Raw genomic sequence first — 12,300 nt, forward strand, 5'->3', positions numbered from 1 at the left:
CACAGTGCTGCTTATGCATATCAAGAGTTCTTAGTGCAACACCAGAATCATCTTCACAGAACACACTTTGAAAACAATCCTTCTCAAGCAGACAAAAACGACAACAATATCGAGCTGCAAATGACTCCACGAACCCAAACAGACTATGCAAGCCAAGATTGTCCCCAGTGACCTGGATTACAGTGCCATGAACCAAGTGTTTAAACATGGGAAGTTTCAGTCCCTCTGTCTCAAGAACTTTCAGATCATTGACAAGTGGCTCAAGGATTGAATTAAAGCCATAACGCTTTGAGTCTTGTGCATGAAAAAGAGCACACAAATGAATATTGACCAACAACGAATTAAAGATTGGAGGAAAATTCCTTAGTGTAAAGTATATTGCACCTAATTTATGTACACCATTTTTAGAGCCCAGGGGATTTGCAGTTTCAAAGTCATCATAAAACAGTTGAATTTGTAAGGCATCTTTTTCCTGCAGAAAATAGGGGACATCTTTTAACATAGGCAGCATCGATTAAGTCTGCATACACACCTTCTCTGGACACATTCCTCGACTTGAACATGTCGACAACATGGTGGTTTTGAAAGATAGTTTTCAGTGTTTCCAAAATAGGAACATATGCAAACCTATCGGTTACAATGACTTGATCAAAAGTCCCTGTGATCTTGTTTCTTCCACTGTCAAATCTTGTGCCAAGCACCATTTCAACAGGTTCAACAGTTGCCCATTTTTGTTTAAAGTGCCTATTTCGTTTAGCTTCTGAATTTAACAGTGTGAATGGGTTTTCAAAGTTTTTGAATGACTGCTCTAATTTCTTTTTACTTGAAGTGTCCTGTGAAGGTAAGCTCTGTAAAGCTGCATCTTTAGCCTGAGTATGAATCTCAAAAAACACTTCCTCCATTGAGGAGACAAAACTATTCACAGTAGATTGGCTTAATCCAGCTGCCCTGAGCTGTGCAACAGTAGAGGCACACATATCCAAAGTGCTCTTATTTGAACTTTTCAACATTTCAGATGTTGTGGGTGTTTCTTCTACATTAGTTGACACCACCTGCCCTGTAGTGATAACTTCTTTAATTGCCACATCAGGCTGTAAATTAACATCAGTGTCAGCCTGTTGGTCGAAATAGTTAAGGTGTTTGGTATTTAAATGTTTTCTAAAACCTGAAAAAGTGCCAAACACACAGCCACAGTCACGCTGGGCACATTTAAGGCGAAGATTTCTTCCGGGTAAGTAACCATGGACTAACCGTAAATGCCTAACAAGCATGTTTGAACCAGTAAACTCAGCCTGACAGACAAAACACTTCATGATGGAGAATTAACCTTCAAGCCCTAACGAAGCAACCTTGTCCTTATTTCAGCAACTCTGGGACTTTCTTTGATTTTGCCAACATCTATATTGTACACAGTGGTTTGGATGAATGTGTACATGTTGTGAAGCATGGTGTTGTAAGATGTGCCAAACACAAAATGTGCTTTAAACAGTTCATCAAAAGCACCAAGTGAAGAGGTAGACTTGCATGGTATGGCATTCTTGTCAAGAATAATGAAGAACTGGTGGATGTCATGCTTTTTCACCCCAACAGCCAGGAGGTAGGGTTGAGTGCTGGTAGTGATGGCATCAAGGTGCTCTTGGATATTTGTTCCAGTCTGAAAAGACAAATACAGACAGGCAATAAGAATCAAGTGTTTCTTAAACTGGTAATTCATACCATAAAAATAGAAAAGAAACAAACCTTCTTGAAGACCACAAGATGCCTTTCTGCTTGAGAAGCTGACACCTTTCCTGGTCTCTTCCGACCCTGACCAGATGGTGGAATCAAATGTAATAGCAATAGAATCGCTGAGAGGTCACTGTCCCAGCCTGAAAAAAAAAATTGTTTTATAATAAAGTTGAATCATCCTCATCAATAACAAATTTCAATGCATCTGCATTGACAAAATGTTTGAGTAGACCCAAAATACAAAAGGACAGCTGTTCTGTGACAAACATTATATATCCTGTGAATGTTCTAATTAAAGAAATAACAGCTCACCAATGTCAGCATTAACTTCAGTGGCATCCTCAGGAGAGTCAGCTGCCAGCAAGAGTTCTTCCAGGTCACTGGTAGAAGGAAGCTTTCTGCCTTGTTGGATAATCTTTCTTTTGAATGTTGTTGGCCACCTCTCCAGCAACCTGCCTGATACATCCTCACCAAACATCAGTACAAAATCCTGTTCGATCTGTAACAGGGATAGAGAACAGAGAATTATATCTGCTATCTGCAAAAAATAAAATGTGTTTACATTGTCAACGTAATGAAAAATATTCACCAAGCCTTTGATATCTTTGAAACGTGGAAACACAGACAGTATGTTGCTTGACAGCAGGGGGTCAAGGACCATGTTGTGTCGATAAACAAATGTCAACTTCATCTTCTTCTTGACTGTGTCTTCATCAGCTAAATGTTTCATCAGAGAGATTGCTTCCTTGCACTCATCCTCACTCAGCACGTTCTCTGTAACAAACTGCAACTCTCGTCTGACAGTTGGTCCACCACACTGGTCTTCACCCGATGATCCATCTCCTGGTGCTAGACAATATGAAATACAACTTTATCAAAACTAATAATAACATTTGATAACCATTATTAATACAGAACCACAATTTGGAACTGTATTATACGTTTCCACTGAATTATAAGTGTTACCTCCAGATGTTAATCGCCTCTCTTTAGCAGTGCATCTCTGTATGGTTTTAATCCTCCAGGCCAAGTACCCAGTGCCACTCTCGCCATCATAATAATGTTCCTTGGAGAGTGACATATACAGACATTTTGTTTATTAATTTATCAGTAAGTTATGTGACCATGAACAGTTGATAAGGACATACATTTTGGCAGGATTTAAAATTTTGATTTTAGTTGTATCAGTTATTGCTGTTAGCTACTTACATAGCCATTTTTTGAGTACGGGTCACTGAGGTAAGGGAAAAAGGTTACAATTCCTCTGGCATACATTTCTTTTACCTGCCGTGGTGGTGATGTACTGCAAGATCAAAAGGAAAAGAACTAGTCAGCTTCGCTGGAATTAATAGAGATTTAAAATAATTTGAAAATGATAGTAAAAATCACAGGGCCAGAAATAAATTACCCATTTTTTTCTGTCATGTCAGCTACCAGTATGTTGACCATTTTTCTTCTGGTTTCATCCACCAGGGACTTGGTCCGATTGTACTCATTTATTATACGTTCTCCACCAGGTTTGCTTGTGAGAATGGATTCCACCAACTGGAAAACACAATAAAAACATTCTACATGTTGATATAACCACTACAGTTCAGAACACTTAAACTACAAACAAAAAAGACACTATTAGAAGAATGTGGAAATCTGTTAACTCTTACTTGCTTAGCTTCTGCATCCAGCTTCTGACGTTTCCTCAAAGGGCTGTGAATCTGATGAATGTGTAACATTTAGTGTACAATTTTAATTAGTTAATGCTTGAGTTAGGTAATTTAAAATTTAACGCTAACTAGCGAATTGCCCGCGCACTGAGGTTAGCCAAAATGCTAGTTAGCTAGCTAATGTTAATATATAGATCCCAACACATGGAGGGTTTCATTTAATGGAATTTCGAACATGCTAGAACACAACACAATCACCACTACACACTGAAATAAATTTTGATAACAAGCCTTACAGTCCAACACTGATATCAGTCAACTTTTTTAGCTAATTAACAACCTTACATTAGCATACAGATAGTGTCACATTTGCTTCTGGTACAAAATGAAATATATAATAAACATGGACAAAAGGAATGTAACCTTATTTTAACGTGCTACCTGTGCTTAAAATGTCGAATTGTTGGTTTAATAAGTAAATATGAACAACTTACCCTGCAACTGATGTGAAGAAAATGGCGTCGTGAAAAATCCTCTTGGTTTGAAAACCAGTCTGTGGTGGGAGGAGCTTTCTAGAGTAACGTTGACACTGTCTCTTTTAACTCCAGGAATCATCACCCACACTGGGGGGCGTTTTGCTCCAGCTGTTGTTATAATGACTCTATTAGAGTAAATACACTTTAACACTGCTGATTTAACACTGGGAAATTTACTGTGTAGTAGTATATAGCAGTACTAGTTTACTTCAGGGGTTCCTAACATGAGCTCACAAGGGTCACAAGCTGCATTTCAGGTTTTGTAAGATGATTAACAGCACACCAAAGAAGAAAATATAGTTTTGTCAAATGCTTACTTTTTTTTTACTGTTGAACTTATGACTAATTCTTGTTTGGCCTTGGATTCTTATATGGTGTTTTATGTGGACCAGTGTGAAGCTTGAGTCAGATTATACCAAAGAAAAATCTGCAATGAGAAAATATAGAAAGCCAAAAGCACTGCACAGTTGGAGGGAATAAAAACTCCAATAAACTAACCAAATAAACTAAACACAGGAAAGATTGGAAAGGGAGAAAGATTAGATGACATCCTTACTGAAAGAGAACACACAGTCTATATGTATACGTACACGCCAGGAAGTGGGATAATAAGGTGTGGGTAAACTCAACTGAAACAATATCAAGGATGAAAAAAGAACAGTGAAGAGAAGTAAAAATACAAAACACCACACAAGGAGCTAAAATTTGAAATAGAGAAGTCTCCTGCTTTTGGTTTACACCTGTAAAAGGAAAACACTCATGAGCACAGGGAAGGTAAAACCTATACACATACAACAGAAACCAAGAATCACCTGCAGGCACCGCAATAACCTCAGCTCATGTTGGCACCTTGTAATCAGAGTAAGGACTTACCAGCTTCTGAAACTGAGATTTGGAGTTTACGTGCACAGTGTAACTTATACTAAGGAAAAGGAAAAAACTCAACCGCAAAGTTACTCCAATGGATACGAGTCCACTAGCAGACCTCACCTATGGAAGATACTGTTTTTTGTTATTGATTAATTAATTGATCAGTTTTTGCAGTCAATCACAAAGACAAAAACATTAGGATCATGAAAAAATATAGCTAGTGCTTCCTTAAAGTAGCATAAATTGTAAATAGTCAAGTGAAAGTGATACAAAAAAATAATAATTGCGTTTAAATGAAATACTTGAGTAAATGTATTCAGTTACTTTCTACAGTTGAATTGTTATTCAGTACATGGTCACCAGAGAGTGCACTGTCTCTGCTGTGTGCATGAACCATTTTATCTGATGTCTGATATAAATAATATCTGATCCACATGTTTCCTGCTGTAAGATTACCTTTGGAGACAGTACAGGAGCTGATTGGTGGATTAATTCCATTCTATGATGCACAGTGTGGAAATGTTAAATTTAGAAAAGTATCAAGTGAAGAATAAGGATATAAAGCCATTCTGCACAGTTTGTGTGTTTAATAGTTAATTGTGTTGTTTAATTGTTTCTGAGCTTTATTTAGGGCCAAAAGCTTTACTGAATTACTGCAGTGATAAAAGGGAGGCCTGCGATAGAGATGATAGGTGTTGAGGTTGTTCTCTCTTAGTCCGTGTGTGTGAAAAAAAGAGAGCGAGGGAGAGAGAGAGAGAGAGAGAGAGAGAGAGAGAGAGAGAGAGAGAGAGAGCGTTAGAAAAAGCTGGCTGCTCTAACTCTGCCATTCAGTGCGCCAAGCAGTCTGGAAGAGAAGCATTTTACGCGCAAGCCATCATGGGCATTAACTCCGGTTAGTAAGCTTCATTTTTGCATTTTAGGATCAACAAGTATTGATCAGTTGATAAAATGTGGACAATTCCGAAGCCAAACTACAGAGCTGGTTTGTGCGCCGAAGGGGAGATTGCTGTGAACATCGGCGGAGTCAGAGTGGTGCTTTTCGGGGATGTTTTGAACCGCTACCCGGAGAGCAGACTGGCTGAGTTGGTGAACTGCTCAACTCAGAATTCCGAACTTATCTCGACACTTTGCGATGACTTCGATCCGGGCAGAAAGGAGTTTTACTTTGATCGAGATCCCGACGCGTTCAAGTGCATCATCGACGTTTATTACTTTGATGAAATCCACATCAAACGCGGCATTTGCCCCATCTGCTTCATCAAAGAGATGGAGTTTTGGAAAATAGACCAAAATGTTTTAGATGAATGCTGTAAAAGTTACTTAAGTGAGAAGGAGGAAGAGCTGAAAGAAATTGCAAACAAAGTTAAAGTCATTTTGGAGGATATGGAGGTGGATCAGTGCATCACGCGCACCCAGCGTTGCCAGAGGTTCCTTTGGAGGCTGATGGAGAAGCCGGATTCCTCTTTGCCGGCGCGCATCATCGCTATCGCATCCTTCCTTTTCATCTTGGTCTCGGCAGTGGTGATGTGTGTGGGGACCATCCCGGAGCTCCAGGTGATGGACGCTGAAGGGAAACTGGTGGAGCATCCGACTCTGGAGGCGATCGAGACGGTGTGCATGTTGTGGTTCACCACGGAATTCTTTCTGCGCCTTGCCTCGTCACCAAACAAGCTGCGCTTTGCGCTCTCCATCATGAACATCATAGACTTTATGGCCATCATGCCTTTCTACGTGGTCCTGGCCCTGACTTACCTCGGCACCACATCCATCATGGAGCTGGCAAACGTACAGCAAGCTGTCCAGGCCCTCCGCATCATGCGCATCGCGCGTATTTTCAAGTTGGCGCGCCACTCCTCTGGACTGCAAACTCTGACTTACGCGCTGAAGAACAGCCTCAAAGAGCTGGGGCTGCTGCTTATGTATATGGGCGTGGGCATCTTCGTGTTCTCAGCGCTGGCCTACACTATGGAGCAAAGCCACCCGGAGACTTTATTCCGGAGCATCCCGCAATCTTTTTGGTGGGCCATCATCACAATGACCACAGTGGGCTATGGCGATATCTACCCCAAAACCACTCTGGGCAAGTGCAACGCAGCCGTGAGCTTTCTGTGCGGGGTGATAGCCATCGCGCTGCCCATCCACCCCATCATTAACAACTTTGTCATCTTCTACAACAAGCAGAAAGTTCTGGAGACAGCGGCGAAGCATGAAGTGGAGCTGATGGAGCTAAAGTCCGGCAAGGAGACGCGCAGGAGAAATAGCTATTAGGAGAAAGGAAAACTCTGAGAAGAAAAAAGAAACAAAGACTGAAGCAGGAATTTATTAACTGAGGTGTGACCGAAACAAAAGATTAAAGAAAAAAATAATTAATTCGTTATATTTAGTAAATATATCAAAGGCCCCCAGATAATTCTTTTTTATGAACTCAACGCCTATACAGAGTAACATAATTGTCTTTAGTCCTCTGTCGCTTTGTTTGGGCCATTTTCAATGTGTTGCTTTTGCTTGTGGCCCGTTTATCTCCTTTTGTCATTGTGAAGATTGTTGTCACAGAATTAAAGCTTCTGCATGTGAAAAAATATTGTGCATGTCCTCAGAAAATCATTACATCAATATGAATGAGAATAAAGGCAAATCAGTTCGTCATACACTCAGTTTAGTTAAATACCAGCATGACAAACAATTAGATTAGTCTTTGTCTCTGGGAGAATAATTAGATTTATAAAAGGACCATAGAAAATTTGTACCTATTTATGTTACAGTTTGGTACCTTGTACCTTTTTCCTGAGGGCATCGATTCATGTTCTTTACAAAGGATGTGATTTTTATCCTTAGTGACTTTCAGACTCTGCTTTATCACTGACCCTTCAAATATCTCCTGGAGGGAGCAGTTCAATTATCTTTCCAGCCCTTTTAATCCAATTTTGAATTTGGGATCTGAGCTTGGTAGAAAGGTTACCAAAGCCTGTAGTAATGCTATAAAATACAATAGATTCAACAGTTGCCCTATAAAATAGTAACACAATGCATTTATCCATGCTAGTCTTCTCAATAAATGCAAGCGCTGACTAATTCATGCACACACATACAACCCACTGTAACTGACAATCAAAGTGTACAGCTAGATACTTAAATGCTGTCACCTGTTCAGCCTTTTCTTTGCTAATTAAAGTCAGACTGTGATCTCTAACAGATCTTGGAACAAAGATACCTTTCTCGGTTTTCTATTCATTTAAACATCGGGCTGTGCTTCTTACACCAATCCTTTCAATCTAATTTTTAAATAGCAATATTTGAATCTTTGGTTAAGAATGACCATATCATCAGAAAATATAATCACATTAGTATACTGATTTCTACAGCTGTTTGCAATGTGTGCAAATCAAAGTTAAAATGTGAACCTGTTCTTTAATAGAAGTCATTTTAGTTCATGGGCTGCATCCAGCACAGTGTAATTTCATTTTACAACCTCAAAAACCTCCAATTCTCCCCATTTCTTTTACTGTAAAGAAGTACATTTTGAAAACATTCACATTTCAAGAGCCATCAAACACCTGATAAAGAGTGTGATAGGAAAATAATAGGGAAGAAAGATAAAGCAATAAATCTGAGCTTTTCCACGTTTAGTCAGTTTACCGAGGCATGGCACAGCGTATTGGAGCGGTGATCTCACCTCAGTGCTGAATGGCAAGTAATGGTTAAAATCTTCGCCAGCGAGAAGGATCGAAAACTGACAATGACTCAGATCTCTGACTCAGATCAAAATTGGATGACCACTCTCATGATGGATCGTTTTTCAGGACCTGCAACACAATGCTCCTTGATGCAAAATACAGCAGAAATCCAAAATTGCTGCCTGGTTCTCTGCAATTTTTGCCATTTGCTAAACTATTCAGTAGCCTGAAATGATGGGCTATTTATGACTGTAGGTTTGACACCTGTTTTAAATGGACAGTTTATCACCAAAAGTCAAATTCGCATATTTTCCTCTGGCCTGTGCTGCTAGATCATTTTAGTGTTCGTGTCACAGCTTTGGGGACATATGGTTTTAATATAGTGCTTTTCTACTTTACTTGAGAACTCAAAGCTTTTTATACAACATACGTTATTCATCCTTTCATACAAGCATTTGTTTTTCTACACCTAAGCACTTTCTATCTAATCTCACACACATACGGAAAACAGCTTGAGGTTCAGTCCCAAGGATACAACCAGGAATAGAACCACTCTACCTCCTGACCTCCAGCCACCCCAAAAGAACAAAAAAAAAAAGAATGGAAAACACATTAGAAATTATACATTACTTTACATTTGATACTGGTGCTCAGGTGACCTTTTAAATATATTTTTAAATAACTAGAATAAAAATAGAACTTGGTTTTCATGAGTCAGGTCATGATTTCTGAAAAGAGAAATTTCTGGGTTTTTCAAAACGTATTTCTTTGATGTCTCGAGCAGTAAAAGGGAAGGATTATTTAGTTCCATTATATTCCATTATATGTCAGTAGTAGCAAGACTGTGTGCTTGTGTGTGAATGACAGGGAGACGCATGTAATAGTGAGGCTGGGAAGACCAGAGATAGTGACGGTGGATGAGTTTAAATAACTGGAGTCAACTGAGTAGTGAAGAAGAAAGGTGGAGAAGAGAGTGCAGACAGAGTGTAGTGGGTGGAGATGAGTGTCAGGGGTGATTTGTGACAGAAGGATAGCAGCAAGAGGGAAAGAGGAGGTTTACAATAGTGAGACTTTTAGTTAAGACTGGATCAGTTCTGTGTGTTGTGTTTGTCAATCTTACATGACTTTATTTATGTAGTTGATTAGATGTATAAAATTGCTTGTTTTACTCACTTCGCAGGGACATGAATCTCCTTTTCTGGATGAAAAACTGAATTCATAGTGCAAATAATTTTTAAGCCCTATACAATATTTTTTAAGGTTTCGCCTGAAGCAAACGTTCCTACATTCTGTCACTAACAGCTCAACAACTTTGCTGCAAAACCAAACAACCGCAGGCTCCACAGATCAGAGATACTCGGGAGAATTTTGAAATAAAATTTCTCCCTCTGTTCCATCACCAGGCTAGAGTGAGACTTGAAAAGCTCCAGTAAATAACATCCCTTTAACAATGAGTCAGTAAAGACTGATGTTACAGAGCCTGTTCTAAAAATTCTCAACAGCAACTCGAAATGTCCAGATTTGATGCAACAGAAATGAAGCACAACAAATGCTGCATCCATTTCAGTCGTAGTGGGCTGCCTCTTCACTCAATGAAGGCTGTGTTGTAATTACACATATGGCCTTGTCACGTTGCAGGGGCTGACAGGATGGAAAGGGGGGCTTTTAATTAATTTTCATGCAAACTAGGTCTGCCCAACTCATGGGTAAAATGATTCAGTTCTGCAGGAGAAACAGTCCTGGTTTAAAGATGATATGCATGATATTTCCGTCTGGTAGCATGCTTGCAGTGTTGGATAAAGTGATTGTAGATGAATAAATTCTTGTAGCTTGGCCCAGATACAAGAACTGGAAACAAGAGTATAAACAAAAGATGGTGTGTAAAGTACTGACAGATTGTATATGAAATATACAGACTCAGTTTTTGGGTGTGAAAAATGGCTTAAAGTTAAATTCTTTTTCATGTCCAGTATGTCAAACTGTATTTATCTATCTATAGATAGATCCACCTATCCAAGATAGATAGATAGATAGATAGATGGGCCTTTCTTGGCCTATGACCTCAGTTAACATTTTCTTGCTTTTAACTCTTTTTCAATGCAACATGTTTTTTATTTTATTAATCATAGCCATATTAGAATCAAAAAGCAGGGTTTGCTTTGGGGTGTGGCTACCTTGCAGCTGAGTGCTACTGCCTGAGTGTGCAGTGCCCCTTAGTCCCTCAAACTTTCCCTAGATAGAGACTGTTAGAATCAAAATCAAGGAAAATCATGATGTGGGTGGTGACTATGTCCATCATTTATGTACAAGTTTTATTTATGTGTTTAGTGCGTCTGTTTTGATTTTTAAGAGTGAGGACTGAAATGCAGGACACATGAGGCATACAAACACAATAGAAAGGACGTTTTGATAGCTGATGGAAGCTTACTACCTGGCACACAAAGTCCACAGGACTGAGTCAAGAAAAACAGAAATCCAAAAGTGCACAAATACACAAAAGAGCAAAGGGAACACAAAGAGTGCAAGTGCACAAAGGCCATCATGCCTTTGTGCACTTGCACTCTTTGTGCAAGTGCACAGTTCAAAGAAGTCAGACCAAACAAATAATGTGTTGGAAAAACAGAGGAAAGGTTTAATCCTCAAAAAATCCACACAAAATATGTTTCAACATTCATACTGACATCTTTTGGTGACATGGCTCCAAGTGTATAAGCATTGAAAGGCTCCCAAGTGAAACATATTCAGTAAAAGTATATCACATAGTTTCTGTGCATTTGAACCACAACATGGTTAGCTCGGCAAACTGGCACATCCATTCACACAGATTACACACAGAGTAGCAGAGATGCCAAAAATGATGAAGTAAAGAAAGTTTAACAGAACAAAATTGCAAAATTAAGGTTCTAAAAATGCACACCTCTGAGACCTTGACAAATTTTTCTGCTGATTTCTAAACAATCCTACAGCTGCTGCTTTTAAGCTCCCATTGTTTGTTTCTTCCTGCAGGCATGCACAGGAAATATAACAATAACTGCTTGATTAGCCAGACCCGAAAAATGCTTTACCACTGAGAGTGGGTGCAGGATATGTGCAGGAACGGGTCAGTATTTTCTGTGATATAAATCAATGAAACTGTTGATCCTGTGTGTGTGTCTGTCTAGCTGTGTGTGTGCCTTTGTGTACATCTAGCTGCCTGTCTGGATCTTCATCTTCATGCTGGTCTTTAAGTTTTCCGTGCTTATCTCTCCTTGTGCATTGCATTTGACACGAAACAGTGCAGTGGTCTGTTAGAAACTGCCATCCCCGCTGGGAAAACACTTCAAAGTAAAGCTACATACACCCACACACACACACACTGAGTGCGGAAAATCACCCCACCCCACCTGCTGTTCCTCTCCGTCTCCTTCTCACTCCACTGTCCTGCCTCCACCTCCTCATCCTCCGTCTCAGATGATGATCTGTCAGCTTCACTGGCTCAGAAAGCACTATGTAAAATGTTTGTGCTGTCATGTTTTCAGGGCGTGTGACTCAAAAGTTTGCACCTTCAGATTTTTTCTAAATGTGTGCTGGACTTTGGAGGTAAATTTTTAACTGTTCATCACATAGTGTGTGTGTGTGTAAGGATGAAGGGAAATTGATATTACTTAGCTGACTTCAGCCAAATATAGCACTTAATATGTTATGCATCAGCAACCATTACAGATGACTCAGTCTCACTCCCACCGCATGGCAGGGACACATTCAGGTTTGATTTACAAGTTGCTGACCAGAGTCTGCAGCGACCTTCAAAGGTGGATCAGAAAATCTGCTCTAAACAGGAGGATATAATTC

At 39.6% G+C, this 12,300-nt stretch overlaps 2 protein-coding genes across 3 annotated transcripts; one reads left to right on the top strand and one right to left on the bottom strand.

Annotated features, from left to right (window-relative positions):
* Positions 1-1,134: 1,134 nt before the first annotated feature.
* Positions 1,135-4,104, bottom strand: LOC146646535 (uncharacterized). 2 transcript variants are annotated; one of them, XM_085392023.1, is made up of 9 exons: positions 3,884-4,104; positions 3,390-3,440; positions 3,137-3,273; positions 2,938-3,031; positions 2,695-2,794; positions 2,318-2,577; positions 2,041-2,227; positions 1,741-1,868; positions 1,135-1,654 (listed from the first exon to the last, which is right to left on the bottom strand). In XM_085392023.1, the coding sequence occupies exons 3-9, from the start codon at positions 3,175-3,177 to the stop codon at positions 1,337-1,339; spliced, it is 1,128 nt and encodes a 375-aa protein (XP_085248149.1). In that variant the 5' UTR covers positions 3,178-3,273; positions 3,390-3,440; positions 3,884-4,104; the 3' UTR covers positions 1,135-1,336. The 2 variants fall into 2 exon arrangements, with proteins under 2 accessions (XP_085248149.1, XP_085248148.1); XM_085392022.1 differs by having other exon boundaries at positions 3,390-4,104.
* A 1,639-nt stretch (positions 4,105-5,743) lies between these two features.
* Positions 5,744-7,097, top strand: kcnf1b (potassium voltage-gated channel, subfamily F, member 1b). Its single transcript, XM_085392011.1, has one exon. It carries the CDS (start codon positions 5,744-5,746, stop codon positions 7,061-7,063), a length of 1,320 nt encoding a protein of 439 aa, XP_085248137.1. The 3' UTR covers positions 7,064-7,097.
* The last annotated feature ends 5,203 nt before the right edge of the window (positions 7,098-12,300 follow it).

The sequence above is a fragment of the Rhamphochromis longiceps genome, linkage group LG19 (assembly GCF_057381845.1).
Source record: "Rhamphochromis longiceps isolate RC_006_pf linkage group LG19, R_longiceps_female_GT1.1, whole genome shotgun sequence".
Taxonomy (NCBI): domain Eukaryota; kingdom Metazoa; phylum Chordata; class Actinopteri; order Cichliformes; family Cichlidae; genus Rhamphochromis; species Rhamphochromis longiceps.